Here is a 26,663-nt window from a genome sequence, read left to right as displayed (position 1 = left end):
AAAAGCACAAAGCTAGAAAAAAAAAAACATACTGGAAGACTTCCAAAATGATTTAAGAAATCCCTTCACTTCTAAAATGAGCAAAAACTGCTGGACCAAAGCCAGTTTTGTGGGTTTTTTTGTTTTTTTACTAGCAGAGTTTGAACAACAGCATTTTTAAAATCATTTGACACTGGAGTAGAATGTCAATAATGGTGAACATGGTGAGGTTCAACCTCCTTAAGAGTCTGGTGGTTTCAATCTGGCAACCAGTTTCTGTAAACAGGTGAGGGATGCAGCGACGTTGTTTACGTTGCAATAAAATAATCTTTCAGTGAGAGGAAAAATAAGAATGTTTTAAAGATAACACAAAGTTTTAAATACCTGTTTGTGACAAGAGCGTAGAGGCCCACTTCAAAGCACAACATTAAATATTCAGCGTTGCTTGCAAAGAGGAAACATTACAACACTTTGTTGTAATAAAGACTGAGAAAAGTCAAAACTAAGTCTTTAGTCTGTAGTTTGCATAACTCCTCTTTTAAGCGGCAAACAATCAGATGTGTTTTAGCGCTCAATGTGTTTATACTGAAGCTTTAAACTCTTTAAAATGCTAGCTTTTAGCATTTTAAAAACCGAGGATTTTTTTTTTTTAATCAGGTGTTTCTTTTGCAATCRCTCTTCAGATTTCAAAGGTTGCTGACTCGCAAATTTAATTGTGATGGCTTGCATGCAGTAGTTGTGGAGAGGAAGACGTATGATGCTTCAAAGAAAACCTGGTGGTGGCAGCATTAGGCTGCGGTGACGTTCTTCAGCAGGAAAAAAAGAAGCTGATCGGAGTCGGTGATGATGATGACGGATGGCACTAAACAAGGTTTGTCTTTTTTCCTCTCGCTTCACACCTATGCACTTCTTCACGTTGGTCTATTACGCAGAATCCCAACACTGAAAATCCTTGTTGCAATGTGAAAACTATGTAAAAGTTCAAGGGTAATGGATTCTTTTCCCAAGTCGATTTATGTGACACTTTGCTTAAAACCGGCGGAGGGAAGGCTGCAACGCCCCGAGACTGCGTATCAAGCTTTAAAGATGAAATCCACATTGAAATTCCAGCTTGGTTCTCACTGGATGAGCTGCCACTCGCCTTCCAAGCCTGATAAAATGCATCCGTCACGCCTCCTTTTATCCACACTTTAGTGCTCCCGTCAGTTTCGGAGCCTTTAGTGCGAGATGCTCTAATAGGTATATGCAGCCTTTTTGGAATCAGTTTTTGGGGGCTGTGATAAATGCTCCTGCTCCAGGTAAAGCAAACACTTAAGCTTTTTTTTTTTCCATCTGGGGATATGACATGAATAAATCATGGCAAATTTGAGCTCTTTTGGTAATGAATACCAACGACCGGTAAAGAGTGATTTTATTGTGTACTGGTTGTGCATTTTGTCACACCTGAATACCAGTGTGCAGGATTGAACCCTTTCTTGCATGAATTATGATCCTTTATGTCAGGATTTTTTTCCCAATTTTTTTTACATTTATTTTCTTAAGGCATAAAAAAAGTAGGACATTTTCTTTTTTATTATTATTTTATTTTTTTTAGGTGATCAATTAAAATTTTCTCCAAATGCAAAGTTGTTGTTTGAAAAACACGTCAGTAGTATTGGTCTTTAGGGGTTTTCTGATGTCACAATATTTTTTTTACAGTCTACAGTAGAAGGAGGGACCGGGTCGGTCGGCATGCTTTTTTGTCTGTCAGCCATTTTGGATTTAACCAAAATTATTTCCTGCATTTGCAGCTGATGGCCAGTAGTTGACAGTGTGTTTTATGATGCATTAGTGTCCACTTCAGTGGTCTGTGTGCATTTATAACATGAAAATCTATAAGAAACAAGAAAATGGCTTTTAGACAGATGCGCCCTATGTAGTGACCACTATGCATGAAAGGGTTAAGTGAAAAACGTATAAAGTGTGATTTAAATAAAACTAGTATGGCGTTACAAATGGACTTCTTAAATAAATATGTCCATTTTTTCCCATGTTCTGACGTAACAGAACTTCGGGTGTATTGCATGCGCTCTGTGTGGGTTTGTTTTGGTTTCACCAGGCTGCGTTCTGTGCTTCAAACGGAGCACCGATATTCACGCTAAAGAGACATTTGCATGAGAAATTGAGCCAGTTCCTTTTAATTACCTGTTTTGATTTCATCGTCATTAATTACCATGCCTGGGAATATTGATACACGCTAATGATTCCCCTGTGGATGTTGTAACAATTTGCTCAGATTGCCTAATTCAAAACCCTGCAAAGATCAATGTTGGCCCCACAAATAAGCCTCTTAATGAATATAAAATATATATTTTTAAAACAACGTGGCCCTGGACTGTAACTGCACTTTGGATTCTGCATGCCGTCGGATGTGATAAGTTTTTCTTGTCGTTGCTGGTATTTTTTGACAGAACGAAGGTCTTTTCTGTCAGAAGGTTGTGAAAACAAAACAGCTTGGCAGGTTTCGATTCCTCCTCTTCGAGGGCCGTATTGTAACACGACCTGTGCAAAGTGAATCTTTACATGTCAGGAGAAAATCCCATTATCGTCACCGTAATTCAGTTTCCCACTTGGGCTCCAGTATCGTGCACACGCGGCAGGGAGACCGGCTCTTGAGCGTCTCGGCCATGACGCGTCGCTGTCCACGGTGCTGAACAGCTGAACTTCAAATCTTTCTAGGCGTCATTAGTTATTTTATTTTTGTTTTATTTAAAAACACGTCTATCCCCTGGCCTTTTGGACAAAGTGAGTTATTTTAGTGGCATCTATTCACCATATTTATATCTGTGTTGCGCGGGGTTTTCTTACTTTGTAAATTAATTAATTAATCCAATTGTGATGTTTTACTTTGCTTGTTGTTTTTAAGGTATTTTATAGATGAATGTGACCGATTAACTGATCTGTACTGAGGATCAACCAGGATCAACTGACCTCTAGCTTGGCAGATCGTATAACAGTGAAGTGGTTTGACCCTTAGACCGTTATCTGTAAAATCATAAGTAATTATATGTGGAAAGTTTGGACTTTCAGGTGCTTCCATTCACTACAGGGTTCGTTCAAATATCTTTGAAGAAGCCTAAAAGTATTGTGAGAAAATAACTCTGGACAGACTTAGAGTTTGACAGAGGATTTCATTATAATAACAACTTGTTATTACTGTACTGACAAAACGGGTTATGTGTAGAAAACGAAGATTTTCAACCACATCCACTTCCGCCTGCGTTGTTTTACATAACCACAGAATGATTAACAAACATAAAATATTATAGTGACACTGGCTGACACCCCTGAATGTTAGAGTAAACACTGCTAATCAGAACTTAGGCAAAAATAACACCTGAGTGTCACAGTTTTAGTCCTGAATTACTATTTTTTTGGTCACAGTTCTGATTCACTCATGTGGTGAAAAACAGAGGCTGAGCTCATCACTGACTGACTGACTGACTGACTGACTGACTGACTGACTGACTGACTGACTGACTGACTGACTGACCTTTACTGAAACATTTTGCCTTTTGTAATGTCATGAAGTGGGTTTAAAGGTAAACTTACAATGCACTAATCATTGAGATGCTTATTGGGATTGGCTGATTCTTAGCAAAACCAGCTTCACTATAAATGGAGGTTAAAATTGTAATTTGATCCTATTCTAAGGACAGAAAAACTTAAAGTATTGTAAGGAAACTAACTCTACACAGATGTAAAGAGATATCTCAGAGAATGTGTCCAAAGAATATCAGCTTGACAGCTAGATTATTGCAGTGTGTTTAAACCTTTGCGAGTGAAAATAGTCTGATTATATGAGCTTTTCAGCTACTTCCATTCACTAGCACTCAACCTTTTCCCAATCTCAGTAAAGCGAAATTTTCTGGTGACAAAGCACATCAGAGTAACACGCAAAATTGAAAAAAAAAATGCAACGCTCTATTTGAATATGTCTCTAATTTTAGCACTTTGAATTTCCGTTTCACCACTAACTTTTTTAATGTATTTACTTTTTCCTTACGATCAAACCTACCTTGACCAGAGGGGGCGACTTGAGCCAGGGTGAAAACCCCCACTGCCATGCACCACAGAGACACGGCCATGCTGAGCAGGAAGAGCTGGGACTTCACACCAGCAGCTGCAATTTGAGACCCTGGGGAGGGAGACAGAGAGAGCATCGGTAAAAAAATGAGAGTGAAGACCTGCATTGTCTTCTGTTTGTGTGTGTGTGCGCGTGCGCGCGCGCGAGCTGATGCAGGATGATCGGTAACCCACACAGAAAATGAAATGGATGCACGTGAAACAACATGGCAGAGCAGGAAGGGAGACAGAGTAATAGGGAGAGGCAGAGAGCAAAAAAAAAAACAAAAAAAACAGAGATAACAATTGAACAATCCGTGCAGTGAAAAATCACTCAATCTGCTGCTGCCATGGCGACGGCGCAGGGCAGTCTCAAGGAGAAAGACGGAGGAAAAGGGGAGCGAGGAAGAGAGATACGCCGCCTTTATTTTGTCTGGGAGGGAGAGAGAGCGCGTTATCAGGGAGAGTTCGTGTTTTAAGTCCACAATTAGCCAGAGGCGAAACTGGCCGCTGACCCATGAAAGAGCCTTAATCTCCCACCATCACACCATCTCTGTCTCTCACACACACACGCACGCACACACACACACATACACTCGTGTGCAGAGGCAGACGGCTACACTCAGTTTAGGCCACTTTTCATTAATCCTAAATAAATGATGCTGCAGAGAACACCGGCCTCATCCACAGCGGGCGTAACAAGGTAAACAGCTGACTGGAGGCGAGGGTGATCCCAGGGCAGCTTCATGAGGGGGGGGGGACATAAGGGATGCAGGCGAATGAGCTACAAGAGAACAACAGTAATATGATTCCTGAATATAGACTGAACTCTTGGCCTCGGACCGAACGGCAGATAGAGGCTAAACTACAACATGGGCCGGATTGCGTTTCTGCTTCCTGCTTAGCATGCTAATCAGCGGGCCGCCGCAGGGTGGTAGGAGAAGAAGCAAACATCCACGGCTGGAGGAGAGGCGGCGTGGGTCCATGTTGGGGTTTTTTTTTTTTTTTTTTTTTTGTTACCTAATTAGAACTTTTTACTTGTATAATCTTTGACCTTGTCAGTAGCTGCGGTCCTCCTGGGGGATCAGAGCCTGATTCTAATGAGGCGAAAACATGATGCCTGAGGTCCCGGTTAGAGCCGAGGGCGGAAGTTATGACACCAGCAGATAATTGTAAAATAAATAAATAAAAAATAAATAAATTAAGGGCAGAGCTCGGCTGTGAACAATGTGTGAAAGTGCAATCCAAAGTATCTGTCAGCAGCTTTGTGATGCTTTTTTGTTTTTGCAAATAGTTTTTTTTTTTTTTGCAAATAGATTCGTACCTTTAACAAAAGTATTCCTTGATATATATATATTTTTTTTAAATGTCACATTTTGCCACACATTCAGCTTGAGTATTTTTCATCCTATGTAAAGTACGCCATGTAGATAGATAGATAGATAGATAGATAGATAGATAGATAGATAGATAGATAGATAGATAGATAGATAGATAGATAGATAGATAGATAATATTTGCACTTGTACAAACCATAATCAGAGATTGAAATGAATTTAAACATAATGAAATGTCAGACTTTATTTTGAAAGACCAACACTGCTGTTTCCTGCCTGTCTGGCTGTAAACCTGGCTGTTGTGCTTTGCTCTCAGTAAGGGAGATAAAAAGCAAAATAATGATACCTAAGGGAGGTTTAGTTGAATTCATTTTTAGTTTAAGCCCATGAAAACAGCCTTAAATTTAAAGCTGCATTTGAACAACAGTAATGTAGTAATATTTCAGATACGTTTGAAGGTCCCCTGATTCAGATATTAAGTCAGTTATGTAGTGAAGATCCTAATGTCCAGACCTAAATCCATTTAAAACTAATTTTTATAGATATTCTGTCCAACCTGACTGAGCTGTAGATATTTTATAAAGAGGAATTTGTGCAAGAGACTCTTAAATGGAACAGCAGCGAAAGTTGGTTAAGAAAGAATTGACTCCGTTAGACTGAATACAAATTATTCGTAAAGAAATTTTGATGACATAAATTTCCTACAACTTTACAGTAAAGTGAAGCTTTGTGGTGGTCTATTGCATAATATCTTTATGAAAATACACATTTCTGGTTGATAAGTCACATATTGTAACATTGATGATTTTATATGAATATAAAACTTAATAGATTTTTATATATATATATATATATATATATAAAATGTGACTTATATATATATATGTATATATATATGTATATATAAGTCAAACCTGTTCTTGGTATTGTTCAGGTTTCTGAATATTTTTCAGCCTTGATAAAATCGTCCGTGTTTCTACCTCTGGACGTCTCGCCTTGAAAAGAGCCTTATGTAACCATTTGTCTGCCTCCTGAGGAGTCCTTCATTTACTGGGATGCTGGGAAATATTTTTCTATTCTTTTCCATGAAAAGAAACCTTTGATTATTCACTGCTGCAGTCCTGAACGGACCGCTGGGTTTTTGAATTTTTCTGAACTCGGGTGACTCATTTTTCCTCATTTTTCTCTTGCAAACTGTTGACCAAACTTCTACGGTTCCCGCTCTTAGTTGTGCCTTGTTTTATTTTTATATTATATTTTTGGAGTGAGTTTCTTGTATTGACACGGATTGCCTAAAAACCGTTTCAACGTTTGAAATGACCTCCACCTGGTTAATGACGAAAGGATCAGCCACCATTGCCCAGCTAAGAGCGTCTCAGTCAAGTAGAGAATTACACCTAAACGTCTCTAAGATTGTAATTTCCAAACGTATTTTCCATTTTTAATCCACATTAGCCCTGCTGTCAGGTTACTGTGACATGAAAAGATTTACGACACTTAAACTGGACACTGGTCTCACTTAGATATGAGCTAGCTCACTAAAAAACACAATCAAAGTCGCTCTCTGTGGTCCACAGACTCTCATCTTGTCATTGCGATCTTTGTCAAACTTTAAGCTCTTCTGAGCATCGTAGCTCTGAAGACGTTGGCGTCTTCTTGTTCTTGCAGCGCTCACGGTGCTGCGACGACGTAGTTTGTTGTTTTGTCCTTCATTTGAAATAATAAAAAAAAACAACTATGATCAGCATCCACAGCATCTGTTGTCTTCGTCGTAAATCGGAGCCACCTGTTTCACATCTGTTGTGACTGACCTCATTGACTGAACTCCACTGTTACTATTTTCAACACACCTTTTCCATTAATAAGTGACGTTGGGCTGCTGCTATTTTGAACACACCTGTACGATACTGCTAGTCCTTCCGTATAACCGGCTTTGATGTTTTTACATACCTAACATAACACAGATTATGTTTATAACAAAGATGTGTCGTACTAGCTAGCTCACTGAACAAAATAAGGCTTTATTTTTTTGTTTTTTGTCTTTGATACATGATGTAAGTCAGAGTTGTAGAGTAATTAGTCTCGCAACTTTCTACAAGCCCCCTTTTCCTTTTGTGTAAAGTTTTGTTGTTGTTTGGACAACTTTGTTGACGAGGCAGCTTGTTACTTTGTTGCCCTCTCTGCAGGGGTGGACTAAGCTTTTATGTGGCCCTGGGTCAAACTTTTATTTGGGTCCCGTCTCCCTGTTAAGTACATCACCGCCACTACTAAGGGCCAAGTTTAATTAGCTTACCTAGCATTACGGATAATTGGATATCGTTGGCTAAGAACAAATCAAGATCAAACAGAAATAAAAGATGAAAGTCATAGCATCAGATTGTAACTATGCGAACACAACTAACAATGAAGATTATTCTTTGCACTTCTACAAAGTGAACGTCCCAATTCCTTTAAATCCTAAATTAAAGTAAAAAAATATAATTATTATTTATGTGCTGAAACTGTTGAATCAAACTTAATTTTTGTTTTGTCATTAAACATGTTATGGGAGTTTAAATTCAAGGATTTATGGGAACCCCCTCGTGGTTTGTGGGCCCTAAGCAGCCGCTTGGTTCGAACACGTTTTGGGCTGGCTCTGCCTCTCAGCAGTTGTTGAATATCAAGCAGCTGCTTGAATATCAAGTTTCAGCTCTCTACCAAGTAAAAACATAAATCAGACGCATTGTAATGAACCGTTACTTTCTAAAGCACAAATAAATTCATACTTAACATGACGGCGCTGCTTCGTTGTATTTCACTTTAAAGCGCTGCCGTCACTGAGGTGGTTTGACTCTGTGTAAGGGATCATGTGCAATTAAGTCCATTCGTTTACACAGAGCCATTTTCTCTAAAGCGCCAAGAGACGCCGCTGGCTGTGTATGTCATGGTTTTAGCGTCAAAGAGCCCAAACACAGACTGGAAGAAGAAGATGAAACAATAAACAGAAAAAAAAAGACCACAAATGATAATCCAAACAGAGGGGACACAGGGAGAAAAACCAAACCAGTAAACAGCCAGGAAGAACAGAGAAGTGACAAAATAAAGCAAAATTAGGGGATGGATTGGGAGTTTAACACAACAGGATAAACAGGGGGTGTGTGACAATGAATGACAAGGAAGGGATATATGGGGAAGGTGATTATTGCTACAAGGAACAGGTGAGACTGATTAACTAAATGGAAACAGTCAGTGAGCGACGCAGCAGGGGTGCAGGCAACAGAGGGAAGGAGGCGAAAAATAACAGAATAAATGAGAAGGGGAAAGAGACGGATGTCAGGAAAACCAATAAAACACAAAACTGGTTTAGACAAACAAACTGACACGACAAGGAACTCCAAACTAACTATCATCTTAATTAAAGGTTGCAGCTCCGTCTAACTCACTTCAATGTTTCAGGTCACCAATCAAACCAAACGGGTAATATGATATACAGCATCTCGGTTTTCAAGCTATGATGAATTAACACATTTCTAGTCAAGCTTCACTGACCACACCCAGACCTGACCGCTGCTGGACCTGGAGCATCAACAGACTTAAATCAGACCGGAGCCAGAACCAGAGCAGAAAATAGAGATGAAGAAGAAGAATCTGTGATCATCGAGTCAGGATGTTGAGTTCAAGTGAAGCCTGTTTTGAAATTCTCAAAAAAATAAAAAAAAGTGGCTAAGTCAAAGTCTGAACCTGAACACAGCTTCGTCGCTGTTGCAGGATGTTAAATCTGCTGTTTATGCTCAAAACTCCTCCAAAGTGGCTGAACTGCACCAGCTCTGCATAGAAGAATTAACCAAACCTCAGTCAGAGCAACGTCAAAGTCTGACCTCCCGTCATCAGCAAATGCTTTTCTGCTAAGGTTTCCACAACCAGGCTTTGGTTTTAATGGGAAATTGTATTTTCATTTTGAGCTTGACTGGTTTTGATTATTTTTTTAATTCCCCCTTTAAAATTTACATTATTATTTAAACATTGCTCCTTTTTTTGTATTTACTCAGTTTATCTTTGTCTGGTGTCAAAACGATCTGAAACATTTAGTGTGAGAATATAAAAAGAAATCTTCAAGGTGGCAAATACATAAATATATTAAAACATTAGAACTGTTGTTTCTAAATGAGTGTGAACTTGTTTTCTTTGCATTATTTGAGGTATGAAAGCGCTGCATCTTTTTCATTATTTGGACAGTTTCTTGTTTTCTGCAAATAAAAACAAAATTTTTGCTTGGAATTGATGTCAATAACTCATAGAAAGAAAGAAAAACAAAGAGAGAAACTGATACATACTGTATTAAGTGATCTCCTAATTTTTTTCCAGAATATAAATAAACGTACATCAACTTTTCGCTAAATCGGTTTACGTTTAATTCTAATTTGCATTAACCATCAATTTTGGACAAAATTTTGTAGATATAGTGACAAAGGAATAAAATTCATTGGCTCAAAACATTATATTTTTGCTCCTCAAACTGTGATCTTCATCATGTTTGATGTTTTCATGTGTACCGCGGTTTCTCAGGCTGAGTCACGGAGCGTCCTGAAGGTTAATCTCTAATTGGATGTTTGTAGTAAGACTTCCTTTGTCAAGGGCTACGTTCAAGGTTTGAATTATTCAGTCCTGACGATGATTCAGGTTAAAGCCACTGTACTTTCTGTATGCAAAAAAACAAACAAACAAAAAAAACATATGTGTGCCGGTATGTGACTTACTTTTCCTCGCTTCTTCTTGTTAGGTAATGTCAGCCGACAGATTTAGGTCACTACTCAACAAATGTCCAAAATGCATTCAGAGGCTTTGGCTTGTACACGCACACGCATAACTAAGAGGGAGGACAGAAACCTCGGCCTTTTCTGAACGCACTGAACCAACAACACTGTATTAGAAGCCGCAGGACCACCATAACACACACACGCACACACACACACGGCAAAGATTACACAAAATGAAAACATTTTCATTTTGTATCCTACACACACAAAGCCCCACACACACACACACACACACACACAGACATCAAAAACCCTGATGGCAGCATGTTTTACTTTTTTTCTGCTTGCTTTCCTGACTGTCTGTCTCTTCCTCTCACTCACACTGCCATAAACCCTGTAAGTGTTGATGCAGAGTAAGTAGAGCAAGGACACTGATGGCCCTTGACAAAGCCGTACACCCTGTCCCCCCCCGCCCCCCGGCCTGCAACCAAAATCCAGCCCGGGGCCACCAGCCGGCCTACTTGGAGTAGCAGCGGTCTCTTAGTGGGAACGTGTGTGAGTAAACGGCCCGAAGTGCAAAAACTTACGCATGCACATGCAGTCTTGCATTAATGCACACTCCCAACAATTTCAGCTGAGAGAAAATGCATTTACAGTGCGTTGCGTTGCGACGATTTGCCTGGAGATAAACGAGGTAAACTGAGAGCGTAACATTTAGTCAGAATCCTGGTTGCTGTCAAAATACACAGAAAAATGAAGGTACATGAACGTTTAAAATTGGTACTTTGACAGGCTGTAAAGATGCAAAAAAAATTAATAATGTGTTTTTCTATTTTTTTACATGTAAAAATCTAAACAGTGTGACTTATATTCCCAGTCAAAACGCCTTGGCATTGGAAAGAGAAGCAGTCAAGAGAACGATGATAACTCTGGAGCCGCTGCCAAGATTGCAAGCTCAGGTGGGAGAGTTACTTGACAAGACAATTGGTTCATTAACCTGGCTGTTGTAAAAAATGCTAAGAGGAAGCTTTAGAGGTCCTGTTCGCACTTTTCCATGAGACATGTTGGAGACATAGGGTGTTTTCACACCTGACACTAGATACAAGTGGACTCGGTTCATTTGCCACATTTGTTACATTTTCAGCTGGTGCAGTTCGCTTTCACAATGCACTGTGTTAAACAAACCAGAACTTTTGAAAAACCTGTGTACCTTATCACCTGACAAGGTAAACAGGCAACACAAAAACCTCTGTACAAGACCCTGAATGCAGCTTCCTTCAGTAAACAAAAGTGGACTAGTGTCAGGTTTATTGTTTGTAGGATTTCTCTTTTGTTGTTGATAAAAAAAAAAAAGAAAAATCACCATGTACCACCACTCCTACATTTGTTTTGGCTGAATTTACCCAGAATGCCATGCACTAGAATCCGCTTAACCGCTTTTGAAGCGGTCTACAGTCCGACTGGCATCCACAAACACATTCAAACTGCGCCAGACTTCACTTCAATCTCAGTTTGTACACAGACCAGAGTTTGCCTTTTTTGCACATTCACACCTCCCCAAATGAACCGAACTTTGTAGGCAAACAAACTAGAGTTCAGTTAAAGCGGATTAAACAGGACTGGTGTGAATGCACCTGTCGTAGACTTGTGAAAGAAGGTGCTCTAGTCACACAATACCAAAAGCTTTTTTTTTTCTTTTTTTTTTCTTTTTTTTTTTTTGGCCTGCACATAAACAGCTTTATTTATCGAACCACGACACCAGACACATATTTCCCTTGGAAAACCGTGACTAGCAAGAACAGGGGATGTTCTCTTTCGGTCTACAGGATAAATGCTTGCTGCCATCCAGCACACAAATTCAATTCAATCGACGGCCAAAGATTTTCCGTGCTCAAACTAGTTGGTCAAATGTTCTGGACATGTTGTTGTAGACTTTTATCTAGTTAACATAATGGTCTCAAAAACAATTCAGGTCAAAACAAATCAGCAAATTTGGATGATTGAAAATGTATAAAATTGTAGGCAAATAATTACAGAAGGGGATTTGCTCGCTGCACCATGGGTGCTTCTGGAAAAAGACATGGAGATGTCAAAAATAACAACAACAACAGGAAGAAATATTCCAAATATTTGATGTGGAGGCAAAAAAAAAAAGTCAACAACAAGATTGGCAGCGAGTGTGTAACCCCCCACATCTACCCTTCCATCAATGCTGTCAATGCCTGAGGGGAGATCGCGATGAAGCGCTAAGCGACAAAACAGGCTTGTAGTGTTATTGTTGCTCTAATGGCTGAATGATTGTGTGTGTGGGTGTGTGAGCGAGTGTGTATTGGTGATGGAGAGAGAAGGCAATCAAGAGGTGGTGGAGGGGAAGAGGGATTGACTGCACACAGAAATATAAAGCTTTAGAGGCAGAATACTTTTCAACGTCGACACTTGAAAGTTTAGTTTTTTTCCTCGTAAATGCTCACAGTATTTCAGAATTAAAAGACACAACACATTGGCCTCCACGCCTGTGAGCCAGTTTCAAACCATCGACCTCGGCGTCTCCCAGTGGGCCAAAGCCTGCAAGCTGCAGTCAAAGCCACTTAAGGGGTTTTAGAGCCTTTAGGTTAGTCTGGTCAATGCAGGACTCTAGGGAACGAAGGTGTCACCCTTTGTCAATCATTTGCTTGTCGCAAATCAGAGCCAAGTTCAAAGCGCTAAAGCAGTGCATGTTTGGCACTCACAGAAGTGTCGGTTTGTACTCTGTCTGGCCGAACGTAAAGGGAAAAGCAGGCACAAATTGCAGACACAACCAGAGTATGTTCCCAAATAGGATCTCATTTCTTTCTGAAGCTTCAAATTCTTACGTTCAGTTTTTTTAATTTAACAAGTAATCACACTGTTTTATTATACCGTATGGGGTAATAAATTGTTATTTTAATTAACTTGTTCTGAACTATTTTCACTGAGTCAGTGAGATGCTGCACATATTTCACAATTATTAAGTCCCTCTAAAGTACAAGACGGTTTAAACAGATCAATTTAGAGTCAGATCAAATGTTTTTTATCTTCACAGAGTGTTAGCTGTGTGGGTGACGCTCATTGTTGCTACTTTAATGTATTTCCAAACATTATTTCAAGCTAGTCGGCTGGTTGGTCTAATAAGTTGGTAACTAAGCTAAGTTAATATGCTAACCAGCTTGACAGCTAATCTGTTTGTTTCTAAAGCTAAATAGCTAACAAGTTCCCTTAACAAGTTGATTTGTTTGGTTAACCTGTTCAGCTAACTAAGTCTGTGAAGCTAGCCATTATTTACTTACTTTGTTTATTTTACGTGTCGCTGCCCATAAAGGTCTACTTAGAGAGAGAAAGTTGGATCTTTTCGGCTTTAGGGTGTAAAAATAACATGACTGTTGCGTTTTACCCACCTGTTTGACAATGATTCCCATAACAACAAACATTTCTAGCATGTACAAATCCCAAATAATTTGCATACCTGTCAAGTCCCCCATTTTGGCTGGGAAACTCCCATATTTTATCTCCCTTCCCCGCTGTGTTCCCGTGTTAGGCTAACTAGCTAACCAGTTAAATTTATTTGTAAGTTAGCACATGAAGCTAAGCTGTCTTTCTAAAAAAAAAAAACTAAAGAAAAAAAGAAAAACTTATCTTCAGGATACTCTTCAAAGTTGAATATTTTTAAGGATTGGTGTTGCTTGTCCAACTGTTAGACAATATTTCTGATAAAAGTAAAGTTTTAGTAATTTCTGTTTATTTTGACAGGCTAACTAATTATCTAAACATACCATAGAAGACCAACCAATTAGCTTAATCTGTAAAGTAACCAGAGCTATTAACTTGCATAGAAAGTTAGCTTGGTATTATTATTTTTTTACTTTCTTTAGTATTATTTTACATAACACAGTCTGTACTTGAAATTTACCATCTAAGTTGGATATTTTCTATTTTATTGAAGCAAATGCTCGAGTTGAATGCTAAAATGGTTGGCAGCATTCTGAAAAAAAAATGCAACAAATTTATTACCATAACGACCAAATAGTTTGTCCACCAGCTAAAAATATGAACATGCAAATGAACCAAAACTGTCTCTACTATAACCCTAATACTTTAGTTTGGGGTAACAAATGAAGACCCTGGCCTCTGTTTAATGCAACAGAGCCTTAAAAAGTTTCAAACAGAAAACTCTTTCACCTTACTGCAGACATCAATCATGTGTGTAAGACAGAAATAGTTTGTAATGGTTCTGAATGAGACCATATTTCATATTCCGTCACTGAAAGCCTCGAGTCTCTTAAAACTGCTCGGAGGTTTATTAAACATTGATGAGGCTTCTCACATATTTATCAAGATCCCAATCCTGCCCTCAGCACATGCTCTTCGAGTTAAAAGCACTTCCTGCCTTTTACGCACTACAAGCACTTTCTCCGTGCCAGACAATCTGCAGGATTTTAAGTGTATTTCCTCATCTGTCATTTTGTTGCTTTTATCTGAGCATTCCAGTGTTCCACATAATAGCTTGAATCTGTCACTGTCTCGTCTCAGATCATTATCATCGCAGATAAAAGAACACGCAGCTTTAAAGAGAAATGCTAAAAGGTTACAAGTCTCGCCTTGAAATGCCCACATTCATTATCTTATAGAAGTGCTTATTTCTCACCGCGCCTTTCTAAGTTTGAAAGTTAAAGTGTATTTGAAGTCTCATTAAAATTGCGTTGGGCACATTTTCTTCTCTTTCCTTCGCAGGCTTGATCAGTCACAGCAACTGGGTGGTGGGAATCATCGGGATAGGAAAAAAAAAAAGTGTTGCGTGGCAAGCAGGTAGAGAAGCACAGAAACAGAAACCAATGTGAGTCATCGGATGGTGGAATAATTGACTATCAGAGCAAGAAGATTCTGATCAGGAGCCTTTCTGCATGGATCTACCAGTTCTTTCCAGATACTCCAGTTTCCTCCCACAGCCCAAAGTCATGCCTATGTAAACTGCTGGTAGGTCTGAGTGTGTGTGTCCATGGTTGTGTGTCCATGTGACTCCCTGTGATGGACTGTACTCCACATTTCACTGGTAAAAACTGGTTCACAGCAGTGGGAATTAACTGCTTTCCCAGATCTTCAACCTGTGTTTGGTGCCAAACCCACCTTCAGTATTTGTTTATAGAAAAATGCAATCCTAGTCTAATCTGACCAAAGCCCAGCTCCAGATTATAGTCCTGGCTGAGTTGCTTACATTTGTGATGGTTATACAAATGAATAATTTTTCCTTGGTATGTTTTTGAACACTGGCTGACTTTTAAATGTTATCCGTTTCACTTATCTGAAGAGATTCAAATAAGTTAGTGACGATTTCTTCTTCTTGAAATAAATTTCACTTTGAAAAACAAGTTCTATAGTTAAAGTCTTCCTTTAAGAATAGATATGTAGTTACTACTAATAAGAAATCAATTCTTAATATCAAGTTTAATATCTTATCAGGATAATTAATGCCCAAAACACTTAAAATAAGGGAAATGTTCTAATATAGATACACTTTTTTCACCTCCGATACTGATATCGATATCTGAGGTTGAATATCAGCCGATACCTTATTGATCCAGAAAAACGGTGCTGAATTGACTTAGATTGTTTCTGTTTTTAAGACATTACTGAATTATAAATGTGTTTGATTGCTCTACACCTAAATTCACAAGCTTCAAACATGTAAAAACAACTTTACTTTGTTCAGTCAGTGCAGTTAGGAGAGGAACAGCCAATGTAACATAAATAAAGAGTGACGTCGCTCAGAGCACAAACCACAGAATAAGGCTGAATACATCTGATGGGCAAATCATCACCAATACCCGATCTGGACCTTTTTTTTTTTTTTCTTTTTCAATTGAGTATGATACTGATATTAATATCAGGTCGGTGTGTCTCATATAAAAACCTCTAAGTGGGAAAAAGTATCTTGTCAAGCACAAACCTCCTTAATCCAAGATGTTTGAACTTAACTGGGTTTCAGTTTTTTGCAGTGCTTGGAGACTCGGTGCTACAGAACCAGCTATAGTTTCAGAAACCTTTGAGCCACCGCGCTCACTGTGTGTGGTGCCCAGATAAACGAGTCCTAATCCCGTCTTGTCACTGTCTCCATTTGTTAAGAAACGATTCTTGACCCAGCTGAGGCGGGTAGCTGCTTCCTTGCAGCTATTTTCTACGCTACAAAGATGGACGCGCAGAGACGCGCATCTGCTTTACTGAAACTGCATGTTCTCTTTTCCTTTTCTTGAGGTGTGGGAAAAACGGTCGCTGTGTCACACTATATTCATACCCCTGGGAAACGGGGAGTCATGAGTTACTAATTACAGGTCCCTATGCAATTACTTACAACAACCTTATAGTGATTTTTTTTTCCCCACTGAAAAAAAAGGACTTCAATTAAAGTTGTATTTAATAATTTCACAACAAAAACAAATGTTTTTGTTGTGAAATTATGCTACTGGGGTGGCAATGAGTGTAAATTGGCTTCAGACATACAGGAAAAGTAATTTTCCCAAAAATAAAATAAAAGTTTACTAAAACGAATATAATCGAAACAAACTGATTACCTTAATAGGCAGCAAAGTAATTCAGTGCTCTTCATTTTCCACCAACATATAATTGCCAAATTACTGTAAAATCACGTATCAGAGGAGTTCATTTCAATCCGTTTCTTTTTGTGTGTTGCTTTATCAGGGAGCTTTGTTTCCTAATCCCAACACGCCGTCACACCTGCGTCTGAACAAACCGATAATTAAGCCGAGAGTCTCGAATTTGTGATTTATAACTCCAGAGATGCTTTGAGGTGAAAAACCGGAAAGGATTTGGTTTCAGATTTAAGCACTTTTCAGATGTTAGACAAGCAAAATGAGGTACTTCGTCGCTACTAAATGGACATTGTTTAGTCAGCCAGATGTGCTTTTTTTTTCTTGTTTTTCTGATTAATTTTTCCTATTCCTATCAATTATTTTATTCTTCTTATTTTATTCACTTGGTGCAGCTGCTGTAAAAAGCAGTTTTAGACAGCATACTCTAAATGAGAGACAGATGTTTTTGAAGGCAAAAACAATTTGAGGTCAAACAAGAACAACCAGATCGAGTCTCAGCTCATAATATTTTAATATAATGTGGCCCTGCTTTCTTTTTGGGTAACAGAAGCTTCTTCATTAAAACGTGAAACAGCAGCAAATGGTCTCCTCTTGGTCAGTCCTACTGTCTGCTCTACCACCACGAAACAAAGGGAGGAACTAATTAAGATAAGGCATTTGTAAATAAGCTGCTTATGTTTCTCACTACGATGTTTCGCGTTGCCAAAATGCAGCTAATAAAAACATAACTACCCAACAATATCGCAGTACGGCATTACGGCGCTTTACTTAGCAGGAGACGCATTCAGATCCAAATCAGAAATGGCATGTTAATATGTTTACAGAACCTCTTCACAAGCCGTTTCTTTGTTTTCTCTTTTTTTGCGTAACGCTTGTGTTAAAGCACAACGCTGTCATGTCTTGTCATCTCTGTCATGCCGATGTAAGCACAAACCACACATTTAGGGCCCTGGGAAAAAAAAAAAAAAAGTGCACAGAAAGGATTTGGTCGTTTCTGTTTTTCTGTTAGACTGGGCTGTCTCTTTTGTGTCGCCCTGTGAACTGATGATCTGCTCAAGCATGTCAAAGCAGACTTCTGGACAGAAAAGTGGATTATTGTGCTGAAGTGCAACAAAACGTGACACATGGAAACCGTGCCGGTCGCAGCCTTTTTGGCTGGGAGGGTCTGCAGAGAAACAGCCGAGCAGCAGGACTGGGTTAAATAAAACCCGGGAAACTAAGAAAATGTATATGTTAAGGAACTGGTTTTCAGGAAAATTCATGTACTTGCACGTTAAGCTTGTCCGTTTTAATTGGAAGAATGAAAGAATCCAGATCGAATTATATATTTTACCGTGGCAGAAGATTGTGCTAGCTGGCGTTAATAGTTCTAGGAGATAATCAACCAAATAAAAGTCTTCAGAAATCACCTCATTTGTAAGTAGAGTCCAGTTATGCGTAATATTATCTCAGTATTAATCCAGCTGCTCTGTGAAGGCTTTGGAGATTTGTTCCAATAATGAAACAAAAAGCCGAGGAATAAATGAAACGTGTCCGGGATAAAGCAGAGCAGGTTTGAGTCCCATATCCGCTGCTGTACCCCTCATTCGAAAGCAGCMAAGAGGTCCATTGTAACTCTGGAGGAGCTGCAAAGAGCCACGGCTCAGGTGGGAAAGGCGAGGTCAAAACGSAACCGTGCGGCCGCTCTTTGTTTGGTAGAAAACTAACAAGTGTACATGACCCTGGACACACCACATCCATGGTGAGATAGCCGACAGTAAGAGACTCCCACACACTTGACTTCCCAGCAGATTCAGCCCAAACAGGCAGCCAGAACCACAGAGCAACCGYTCAGACCGAAGCACAGTCACRGGTTAGCACGGCCCAGTCAAAGTCCAAGCCTAAATCTGTTTGAGAATCAGAGAAAAACTGTCAACAATTTGAGTTTGTTGATGTGCAAAGCTGGTAGAGATAAAACCCCGAAAAGAGTCGCAGGTGCAACGTTGGCGAAAGCCAGGTGGTTCTACTTAGAAACCGTGAATACAAATGAACACCACGCATTGCAGATTTATTTTGTAAAAAAAAAAAATAAAAATTTGTAAAAACCATCTCTGATTTTCCTTCCATCTCATATCACAAAAAACCCCAATAACCACACAATGAAATCTGTAACATGACAAAACGTGGAAAAGCTTCYGKGGAGCGAATGATCGACTTGTCTGTGCCAACGATCAGACCTTCAGTCGACTGAATGCGAAACGTTCAGACATCACTGGGTTAACAGCAGCCAGCCTTTCTGCTTTTTTRTTTTTTATGCATAYAACACATTTTCCACCAATTCAGCAGGAACTTTGAAATCATCAGCTGTGTCCGTGTGTCTCTATTCCTGCTGAAATCCCTGCCGATGTCCAGTCTAGCACCAYAAGATTGATATTGCGCTGATCCATCCGCCCACAGCTCCGCACAGCGTTCGCAGGCCTGAATGCGTAAAAAGCTCCCAGCGCAACAGGGAGACTGACTCATTGTGTCTGACCGATTCAAAGGGACGTGACGGGAACCTGTTTGAGATGGTTGAGGCAGAAAGCCACTAAATGGCACATTTCATATTCTGTGTGTGCATGTGTGTGTGTGTGTGGGGGGGGGGTGTGTGTGTGTGTGTGTGTGTGTGTGTGTGCGCGCTCTAAGACATATCGCTCTCTTCTCTTGTAGTTGATGTAAGTGTAGAAACAAGCCTCGTTATCTTTGCTTCCTCTCTCGATATGCATCCCAACGAGACAGATTATAAGATCTGTGTTTGTGGAGATTTCGTAGCAGCAGTCGTGTGCGGCAAACTCCTCGTTTTTGCCACATCATTGTAGGAACATGAAGCAGTCACCCAGAGGAAGGAATCAGTCAGTTTCTCCTCCCTTGGTCTGTGAGAGAAATAAAACAGAATCCAACTTTTTCCTCTTCCCCTTCATTAGTCAGTAAATACATCAAAACTACAAACTCCCAGCATTTTCAGGTCTGCCAACAGGATTCACTTTGAGGCGCCTGTTTAAAAATGATCCCAAAATGAAAAATGAAAAAACAAATCATATAAAGGTTAGCGACTAATTCTACCTCTATGAAAGAACCGGCAGCTCGTTTTGTGTTTATAGCAGAGTGAAAATGTGTCAGGAAAAGTCGAACCTCTCCTAAAATCGAAACTCTGACAGTGTGACTCTTCCTCTTTCATTCATCATCTTTCTTTCTTTCTTTCTTCCTCTCCAGGTTGATGTCCTCCTCCTCCTCTTCCTCCTCCTACTGACCCAGTCTTCTCATTCCCGCTCTGAAATATTGATACTGGCCTCCTCACGTTGTTTTTTTTTTTTTTTTTTTGCTCCTCGTTCGTCATGAATTAGCATTTAAAACCCCATGCAGGACATTTTGAATCAAGGCTCGCAGCAGCCTCGCTCTCTGATGTGCCAGCCCGGACAGACGGTTGCCAGTTTGTCAAGCGTGTCGCCCTCTGAGGCCAATCACATGCCTATGAATATTTCACACAGCAGCTCTCCTCTACTACTGACCCAGGTTTAATGGCAGCCAGCGGTAGGAGTTTCAAGCGTCAGACGCGTGTTTGTCACTGATCAAATGGCCACAGGCTGCAGCAGCAGCWGCAGCAGCAGCAGCAGCTGCAGCTGCACTACCTCTCCTCTTCTCTTCATCATCATACATGTGCAGTTGTGCATGAGGATGGATGGGAGCTAATGTGAGGGGCGGGGTGCCTGTATTCATATCTTACCGTCAATCCTCCTGGTTCCCCTCTTCTTCTTCTTTTGCTTCTTCTTCCTCCTCCTCCTCCTCCTCCTCCGCGCTCACTGCGTCTCCCGCATCCCGTCCCTCCGCTCCCTCACCCGCTGTGCTCTCCTGCCCGCCTCCCGCTCCGCTGCCTCCAGTGCATTAAAAAATAATAATAGAAAAAAAATAATAATAGTAAAAAATATTTGTTGGGCCCAATCCGCTTGGCTCTAAACAAAAGTCATTAGCGCGATTTGTCAAACAACAACTGGGCGTCCTCTCCTTCCTGTGATCAGTGTGGACCTCACACCCTCGATGTCTTCCCCGCCGCGCTGTGGTGTGTGTGTGTGTGTGTGCGTGCGTGTGTGTGCGTGTGTATGACTGTGCGTCACGTCGGTATCATAATTCCCACGGGTTTCATGTCCATAGATAATGCGGGGCTATGTAGGCCTTACAGCTCCGGGATGGATGGACGGAAGGACGGACGGATGTCAGAAWGAACGGGGCAAAAACAGCTCCCCGATCAGCCGCCACGAACAATAATTAGGCGCAAATTATTGCACAAACCCGCGGTTGCTTTGCGTCCATCCGTCGATGTCGAGCCCCCCCCGCCTCTCGTCCTCCTCCTCCTCTTCCTCTCTTCACCGAGCCAGGCTGTTGTCGCCTGTCATGTGTCCGACGTCGTTCATCGAGTACGTCTTTGTATTTTTAATGGAAAATAGCAGCGACGCGACGGGAGCCTCGTCCCGCATCTTCGACCAATCGTGATGAAACGCGACGACACATCAGGACGGATGTTGAGATTTGTCACGTCTGTTTTCTTGCGTTAAAAAAGAAAAAGAAAAATGCTTTATAAAATCATCCTGGGAATAAAAACAAAACGAGAGAGAGAGAGCACAAAGACAACAGCTGGAAAAGCAGGAGAGATAAGGTTTCCTCACTCCTGGCCTCGCCTTGCATCCGTCCTCCTCTCTATCCTCTCTCTTCTCTCTCTCTCTCTCTCTCTCTCTCTCCATCCGCTGGTCCCGCTTGTTGCGCGTTCTGCGCTCGAGAGCGCGCAACGCGTCTCTGCTTTCTATGTGTGCTCGTGCGTGTGAGCGTGAACAGAGGCAGAGAAGAGCGGGAGGGTGTGTGTGTGTGTGTGTGTGTGTGTGTGTGTGTGTGTGTGTGTGTGTGTGTGTGGGTGGGTGTGTGTGTGTGTGTGTGTGTGTGTGTGTGTGTGTGTGTGTGTGTGTGTGTGTGTGTGTGTGTGTGTGTGTTTTGATGGTCGGTGGGTGGGTGGAATTCAGATATATTGTCATGGTTTGTCTGAGTGAGAAACAATAAGCTGCTGTGTTGGCAAAAGCAAAGGAATATGCGCGTTCGCTTCAGCATCTGTATCCTCTTGACCAGCTCCGAGTGCTGCAGCTCTGCCATGGAGGAACGGGAGCTATTGTGTTTGCTGCATGAACAGCCAGCCAGCATGAACAGCCGTCCAGCCAGCCAGCACTGGGCTTTTACAATATTTCCAAGGAAATCGCAAAAGGACTTTGAATCGTGCAGCTCTCCTTCGAAACAAGACATATTTGCCAATCTGTCAGCCATCGTATCACACCGATAAAGATGATCAGCTGCTAATGACACCTGATGATTCTCCGCTTTCATCATCAGATGCACTTTCAGCTGTTCCGGTGCTCTTCACTGGTTCTTCCTCTGTGCTTTCATGGCGTTTCATTTTAATATTTTCCCCTAAGAATATTTTAGAGTACTTTATCGATTATTTTTGCGATTAATTGAGTWATCGGAAAACACCTATCTCTCTCTCGCTCTCTCTCTCTCTCCATAAATACAGCCGGCGGCGCCCTTCCAGCTGTTCGCCTTCAAATGGTGACCGACCGCGCAGTTCCGAGAGGAGAAAAGCTGTCCTAAATAACATCAGTACATTTAAAAATGCTTACTGGTCCCTCCCAAAAAAAGACACAAACCCGGAAACTTCGCCGTTGTGCTGCTAGCACATAGCAACAACTCATAGGCGGAAGTGAGCGCGCTGCACAACACAAATAATGGTCCGGCCGGAACATTGCGCGCTAAATAATGCAAGCATAATTTTATGAATCTTCAAGGTTTTCCTCGAGGAATTTTAGTAACTGAGGTACTCAAATCATTTGAGGAATCGTTTCAGCCCTACATGTTTTGTTTGTATATGGTAGACCTCACGTTTAACCTTTTAGGCAGGAAAGTACGTGTATTCTGTAGTTTTTTCTAACCAAACATTACTCAAATGATTGAACTAAGTAGCTAATAATCTGGTAATTGTATTTTGTAATCTTCTTTTTAATACAGTGGACCACAGTGTTCATCTTTCTTTTATGCAGTTTTGAGTCGGCGTTATGGTGCGTCCATAGCGCCATAACGCAGTTTATGGTGCGACTTTGCGTTTCAATATGGCCGCTCTTCACATCAACAGTAGTAATTTAACAGAACAAGGGTGAGCTGGGATTTGTAGTCCGTCACGTTTTCTTAAGCCATTTGGAGTTTATAAATATAAACCCCAGTGGTTGTAGAGCTTTTTGGCTTTTTGTTGAACTTTTTTTATTTCTATCTTATAAACGGGTCTGAAATCGAACAAGAGACCTAAATATTTGAGCATGAAAAAAAAAGGAATTTTGAAATAAAAATCCAATTAAAAATTGTGCTCAGAAGCATCGACAGCATGTGTTGAAGTAATGGGACGCTAGGATAAAGGAAGAAAACCAGGTTCCTTCATTTTCCTTTGAGAAAACGACTCCTAACGGGAATCCTAGCTGATCGCACAAAAGCATCATCAAAGCAGCATACAAGCGAGGGGAAATGTGCAGGGACCAAACACAGACCTCAGCATATTGAAAGGAAATCACTGATTATGTTGTTGAGCTAGTTTCCCCATTTTCACTTGACTCCTCTTGAATGGCTCTGATTACTGCTTATGCCGACTATAAAGTACAGCCAGGCTTCACGAGCCCTCAAAAACAAAACAGTCTCTAGAAATTATTTTAATCCTGCTGAATTATTCAACGGTTATCAAATTGTGCAAGGCGAGCTTTGATTGGGCGGTACGCAACATGGGAGAACTACATCTTCGCCGAGCGTTGGTGTTGTTGAAAGTGGAGGAAGGGCTTTCAGTCATTCCCCCCTGGGTGTGATAAAAACAAGCCGCAAGGATGAGGACTCCTCGTGGCTCACACCAAACCTGTGCTTGACTGCAAACTTCACACGTCAGACCGAGACGATTCCAAACAAACACGGCAAAGAGAAGTGGCAGCTTTCAGTGGCCTTTCAGAAAGAAGAGCGRCACATTGCACTGAGTCCTGCATGGAGTTGCCTTGCAAAACTGTTCATGTGCCTTGATCTCCTTCCARTTTATAAAAGCCCACAATTTGTCCTCTTAACTCGGTCGGACGAAGAGCGTTTGAGATCAATGATGCAGAGGTTTTAGCCCTGGCTAAGGTTACCAAACACGTGAGCATCAACGTGTTTCGAGGTGAGGAAGGTGCGTTCTGGGTAATTTTGCTTTACTCCACACGTAACATTTTTCACGGTGTCTCATCAGACAGAGCCGCCACTTCCACATGAAATGTCCCCGTTTGCTCCATCCTTTCACTTTAGATGGATGATCTTGACTTGGTAAGTTTGTTTTTATGGYGGATCGAACACTGCTATGAGAGATGTCCAAAGAATGTCATGTTATAGCTCAGCTGTGCTTTAATCCTCTCTACATCTTCATTCTTTGGTCATTCTACTGTGTTTCTTAATCTTTATGACGATGTTTGTTGTGTGATRTTCACTAGCAAACCTGCGAAGCTTTCTCAGAACAGCTGCAGTCTCTAAAAATTAGTCTTGCAGTAAAAAATTGAATCTTGCGAGATGAAGTTTGTTATTTGTGTATTTATTTAATTAATTTGATTAGGATGGCATGCATTAATCCACATTAGCACAATTCATGGCAGTGTGTATATGAGAGAATTAGCACATTTGCTACATGTTATCGTCAAATTCCACACAAATCAACTGTACATACTAAAATGTGACTTGTGAAGATGGTTGGAGTTTAATTTTGGGGTGTCGGACGAAAGGGGTGTAAACAAACATGCATTCCACAATTTTCAGATGATTTTTAGTGTATTAAAAGTAATTATATCCATCACTTCCGTTCCTGTTGACAATTTTGTGTTACCTTATCTGTTGCGTAAAATCCCAATATTTCTCTTTTTGCTCTAATGTGAAACCATGAAGAGGGCTGCACAGTGGCGCAGTTGGTAGAGCTGTTGCCTTGCAGCAAGAAGGTTCTGGGTTCGATTCCCAGCCTGGGGTCTTTCTGCATGGAGTTTGCATGTTCTCCCTGTGCATGCGTGGGTTTTCTCCGGGTACTCCGGTTTCCTCCCACAGTCCAAAAAATATGACTGTCAGGTTAATTGGCCTCTCCAAATTGCCCCTAGGTGTGTGTGCATGGTTGTGTGTCCTGTGTGTCTCTGTGTTGCCCTGCGACAGACTGGCGACCTATCCAGGGTGACCCCRCCTCTCGCCCGAAACGTTGGCTGGAGATGGGCACCAGCACCCCTCCTGACCCCACTGAGGGAAAAAGGGTGCAAGAGAATGGATGGATGGAAATGGATGGTGAAACCATGAAGAGGTTTTATGTGACATCAATGCGTTTGCAAGGCATGATTTGATATTTATGCCTGCACGTGATCTGTTTTCCCCTCACCTAGTATGTAATAATAATAAAAAACATTTAAAAAATGCCATAATCAACATATTTATTATGAAATTTGCCATACAACAAAACTCTTACAAGGGTAGAAAAAAAAAAGCTGGCAAACTCTAACAAAACAGCAACTTTGGGACAAATTGACGGCATCGTTCTCTCCATCACCACATCGACCCTCCACCGTCCTTATCGTCTGCTCCGCCCGCTCCGGCTTCCTCGCCCTTGTCGCCTCCTCCGCCCCATCCTCGGCGCTGCTTCTTCTTCTTCTTCTTCTTCTTCTCTTCCTTCTTCTTCTCCTCCTCCTCCACCTTGTACTTGAGTCGTCTGACCGGGTCGCTGAAGCTGCGCATGGACTTGTCCTCAAAGTCCTCCTTGGTGAGGAAGTTTCTGTCGATGAGCTCGGCCGCCTCGTGCCAGTTGCGGTAGCAGTCCGGACCCATGCGGGTTATCTCCTCCACCGCGTTGGGGATGAGGACGGAGCAGTCGGGACGCAGGACCACCACGGTGGGAACCTCTCTCACGTCGAACTTGGTCTCCAGCTCCCTGCGGGCATACATGACGCGGGATGACTTTGTGAATTCATCTCGTGAACATATTCACCACCACGCACCTTCTGTAAGGATCCTCGTAGGGAAGGAACAGGGACTTCTTCGGCAGCTCTTTCAGGAAGTTTTCTAGCTGCTCCTCTGACTGATCCAGACTGACGGGGATCAAAAGGATTGGGGGGAAAATTGATTGTAACAYAACKTTCCCTATAAATTCCATTCAAATGTACAGTTGTGTTTTACTAACTTTGAAAATCGATGACAAGATAAGTGATTTGACTATAGTAATTCAAAATTTGACACTTATATATTAWATAGATTTGTTTTTACAGTGTTCCACGTGTTTCAGGATGTTAATTTAGATAAATGTTGCCAAAATTTAGTGTCTCGGCAAATTGGTGTTTTATATGAAATCAACAAAATAGTGATTTTAATAGAGAAACACCAGTTTAGTGCAACGCRTGAATGCACTCAATAYGTAGCACGAATTACTGCATCGGTGCAAAGAGGCAGGGAGATGATCAACTGGTTGCTTCAACAACGACCTTTGACACCACGTCATGTGATCAACCTAATTAAGCAGCGACCTTTTACAGCCGACACTTTGGAGGGTCTTGATCTGCTGGACTGTAAAGTTAGCATTCTTCTTCTTCTTCTTCTCTGTTATAAAGTAGGACTTAGGTTTTTGTGTTTTGATTAGCTTTAAGCCATAGCCATTAAAATGAATAATAACAAGCACTTTACCTGCGTCTTTCTGTTGTTGCAATAAAGCATATTTGAATCTGATCAGTATAACAACTTTGTGCAGAAATTGTTGTAAAGACGTGCACAATGCTTGGCAAAACTACCGGCATGATTATTTATAACGACATTAGAAA

General features: G+C 41.0%; 2 protein-coding genes across 7 annotated transcripts in view; both read right to left on the bottom strand.

Moving 5' to 3' along the window:
* The window catches only part of LOC103462943 (adhesion G protein-coupled receptor L1), a 53,881-nt gene extending 32,352 nt beyond the window's left edge, over window positions 1-21,529 (bottom strand). For 4 of the 5 annotated variants that reach the window (XM_008406052.2, XM_008406129.2, XM_008406203.2 and 1 more), the window contains exons 1-2: window positions 20,519-21,529; window positions 4,037-4,156 (exon numbers count right to left, since the gene is read on the bottom strand). In XM_008406052.2, the coding sequence (XP_008404274.1) occupies window positions 4,037-4,106 (70 nt within the window). In that variant the 5' untranslated portion in view covers window positions 4,107-4,156; window positions 20,519-21,529. The remainder of the gene's footprint in view (window positions 1-4,036; window positions 4,157-20,518) is intronic. The other variant, XM_017304539.1, reaches the window with a different exon arrangement.
* A 3,743-nt stretch (window positions 21,530-25,272) lies between these two features.
* The window catches only part of nxnl1 (nucleoredoxin like 1), a 3,262-nt gene continuing 1,871 nt past the window's right edge, over window positions 25,273-26,663 (bottom strand). Inside the window, exons 3-4 of one of the 2 annotated variants that reach the window (XM_008406430.2) lie at window positions 25,851-25,940; window positions 25,273-25,783 (exon numbers count right to left, since the gene is read on the bottom strand). In XM_008406430.2, the coding sequence (XP_008404652.1) occupies window positions 25,402-25,783; window positions 25,851-25,940 (472 nt within the window). In that variant the 3' untranslated portion in view covers window positions 25,273-25,401. The remainder of the gene's footprint in view (window positions 25,784-25,850; window positions 25,941-26,663) is intronic. The other variant, XM_017304563.1, reaches the window with a different exon arrangement.

Source organism: Poecilia reticulata, linkage group LG1 (assembly GCF_000633615.1).
Source record: "Poecilia reticulata strain Guanapo linkage group LG1, Guppy_female_1.0+MT, whole genome shotgun sequence".
Taxonomy (NCBI): Eukaryota; Metazoa; Chordata; class Actinopteri; order Cyprinodontiformes; family Poeciliidae; genus Poecilia; species Poecilia reticulata.
Note: the sequence above shows the minus strand (reverse complement) of the source record. Positions and strands in the feature narration are given on the sequence as shown.